The sequence below is a fragment of the Saxophila tyrrhenica genome (genome assembly GCF_035928015.1).
Source record: "Saxophila tyrrhenica strain CCFEE 5935 chromosome Unknown scaffold_16, whole genome shotgun sequence".
Lineage (NCBI taxonomy): Eukaryota > Fungi > Ascomycota > Dothideomycetes > Mycosphaerellales > Extremaceae > Saxophila > Saxophila tyrrhenica.
Window position 1 is genome coordinate 614,373 of NW_027041748.1, and position 2,133 is coordinate 616,505.

At 49.2% G+C, this 2,133-nt stretch overlaps 1 protein-coding gene across 1 annotated transcript; it reads right to left on the reverse strand.

Annotated features, from left to right (window-relative positions):
• Positions 1-444: 444 nt before the first annotated feature.
• Positions 445-1,464, reverse strand: LTR77_009140 (uncharacterized protein; the record flags this gene model as incomplete). The annotated part of the gene is made up of 1 exon (XM_064806369.1): positions 445-1,464. One exon carries the CDS (start codon positions 1,462-1,464, stop codon positions 445-447), a length of 1,020 nt encoding a protein of 339 aa, XP_064655695.1.
• Between the last annotated feature and the right edge of the window lie 669 nt (positions 1,465-2,133).

The following is a 2,133-nucleotide window of genomic DNA, read 5'->3' on the forward strand; positions in this document are numbered from 1 at the left end:
ACTCTGACGATAGCCCTGCCGCGGGTGAATCAGTTCAAGTATCCAACACTAGTGAGCGGCATAGCTACTTTCACTGCTGGGGCGGTCTACGCTACTTTTTTGCGACAAAGACGGGGCCATCTCGTTCACATACCTGGCTTGAAGCGTCCACTTTGGCATACAAACCACAGTGGCACAGACAGCTAGAGGAATGGATATCCTTTACTGAGCCAGAAAGAGCAGGCCACTGACGATGAATCATGATTACGGCGAAACGAATACTACAAAGAGGCAATGCTCTGTACAACATTGGACGTTTTGCGCGGATGAATTGGGTGCATTGGGTTCCTTCATTTTGACGAGCCCCCTCAGTTCTGGACTATACCTCGTCCTCTTTCTTGATGAACCAATTTCCACTGGAATTTGTGTACTCTTGAATTTCACTGTTCCATTAAACATTCTTCGTCATTCGATGGGGCTCACGCTGAAACGTAACAACCAGGCATCGTCCAATCTCTCGTTCGACTCGCCAAGGCCACCGACAACCACAACGCTCTCCTCACCTCCTATGGAGACGACATCTGCGTCAAACCACCCCCGGGCTTGTGGCCCTTCCGTGGACGGCACGTTGACCATGATCCAAGTTTCGTCATGTACCGAATACGCCCAGCTGTCATTGAGCATCTTGCCGGCTCCAAGATGACCAAGAGAGCTTGGATCGCTCTCACCAAACAGAGTGACAAGAAAGACACGGCCATCTCTATGCACAGGAATCAAAGCCGCTACGCTGCGAGCTCCTGGACCGCTCTTTCCGTCCGGTAAGAAATCAAAGGAGCTCCAGTTGTTCGTAGCTTCGTCAAATACGTCCAACGCGCCACCCTTCTCAGTCTTGCCATCAAATCCATTCATGCGGTAGATTTTGCCGTCGTCGTATGCGATTGAGGAACCACCACGGTCTGCTCCCGGCGCTGTTGCCAACTGTCTCCACTTGGAATCGTGGACGTTGAAAGCCCATAGGTCTGACAGCCTTCCGGCTTCAGGACAACCAGCATGAACGTAGATAGTATCTGATCCATTGTTGGTCATTGCGTGGTAGCTGCGAGCTTCAGGGTAGACGCTTGAGGATCGGCGCAAAGATGTCCAGACTTCGATCGACGGGTCGAAAGCCCAGACATGACCGTTCTCCTCGATAGGAGCCATTGCTTCCCCACCCCGGCCGGAGAACATGTAGAGCTTGCCATTGAGCGACGTAGTCGTAGCTCCGACTCTTGGAGATGGTGAGCTGGTTTGCGCAAACGTGGTCTCGACCGCCGAACCACCGTCCAAGCTTATACGGACCTTGTGCACATCGTTGTCGCGAGGCTTGCGAGGCTCGAGCTCTCCGCCGAAGACGTAGATGGTTGAGCCGATGACACTCGCACAGACCGAAGAGCGTTTGAGTAGATTGTTTTGACCTACTTTCGTCCAGTGTGCGGTGAGAGCCATGTTGTTGGTGGCAAGAAATGCAATAGAGAAGCTGCAACGGAGGCACCAAGACGTGACTGTTTACACGATCAATCTTGCTGCGTCTGTCGTACGATGGATGCGTACGGATAGCACCTTGATGTTTTTGTCTCCACAAGTCTCCTCGTTACATCGCCACATTGGCTTCTGCTGGACGCATTGGCACAAGTCCACCTGCGTAGCCACGACAGCGGACGACGAGCTTTACCGTGAGAAGGAGCTGCTACGCGGGACGAGACCTATTGAGAAGAGGTTAGCAACACACTAGAAAGGCTCGAGTGGTCCGATGAAGAGCTAGGAATAGGTATATTTCATTAGTACTAGGGTACGGACAAGGGAGGAACTAAGAGGAAAAGTAAGTTTAGTATTCCGTAGGCTAAAGCGACCTATACTAGTAAGTTAGAGAGCTATTTTACTAGAATAGAAATGTGATTATAGCTTAGATATGCTAATAGAAAGCCTAATATTCGCCTATTACGATCTTATAAGTATTGCGATCCTACGAAGTAGTCTTACGTAATCAAGGTTAATCGTACTTCTTTAGAGAGTTAAGTAACGATTAAATAAAGGTAAGGATACTAACTTAAGCCTAATTCGTTATAGACCTTTTAGTAAGATTGTAATATAAGTTAAATACAAGTATATTAGAGA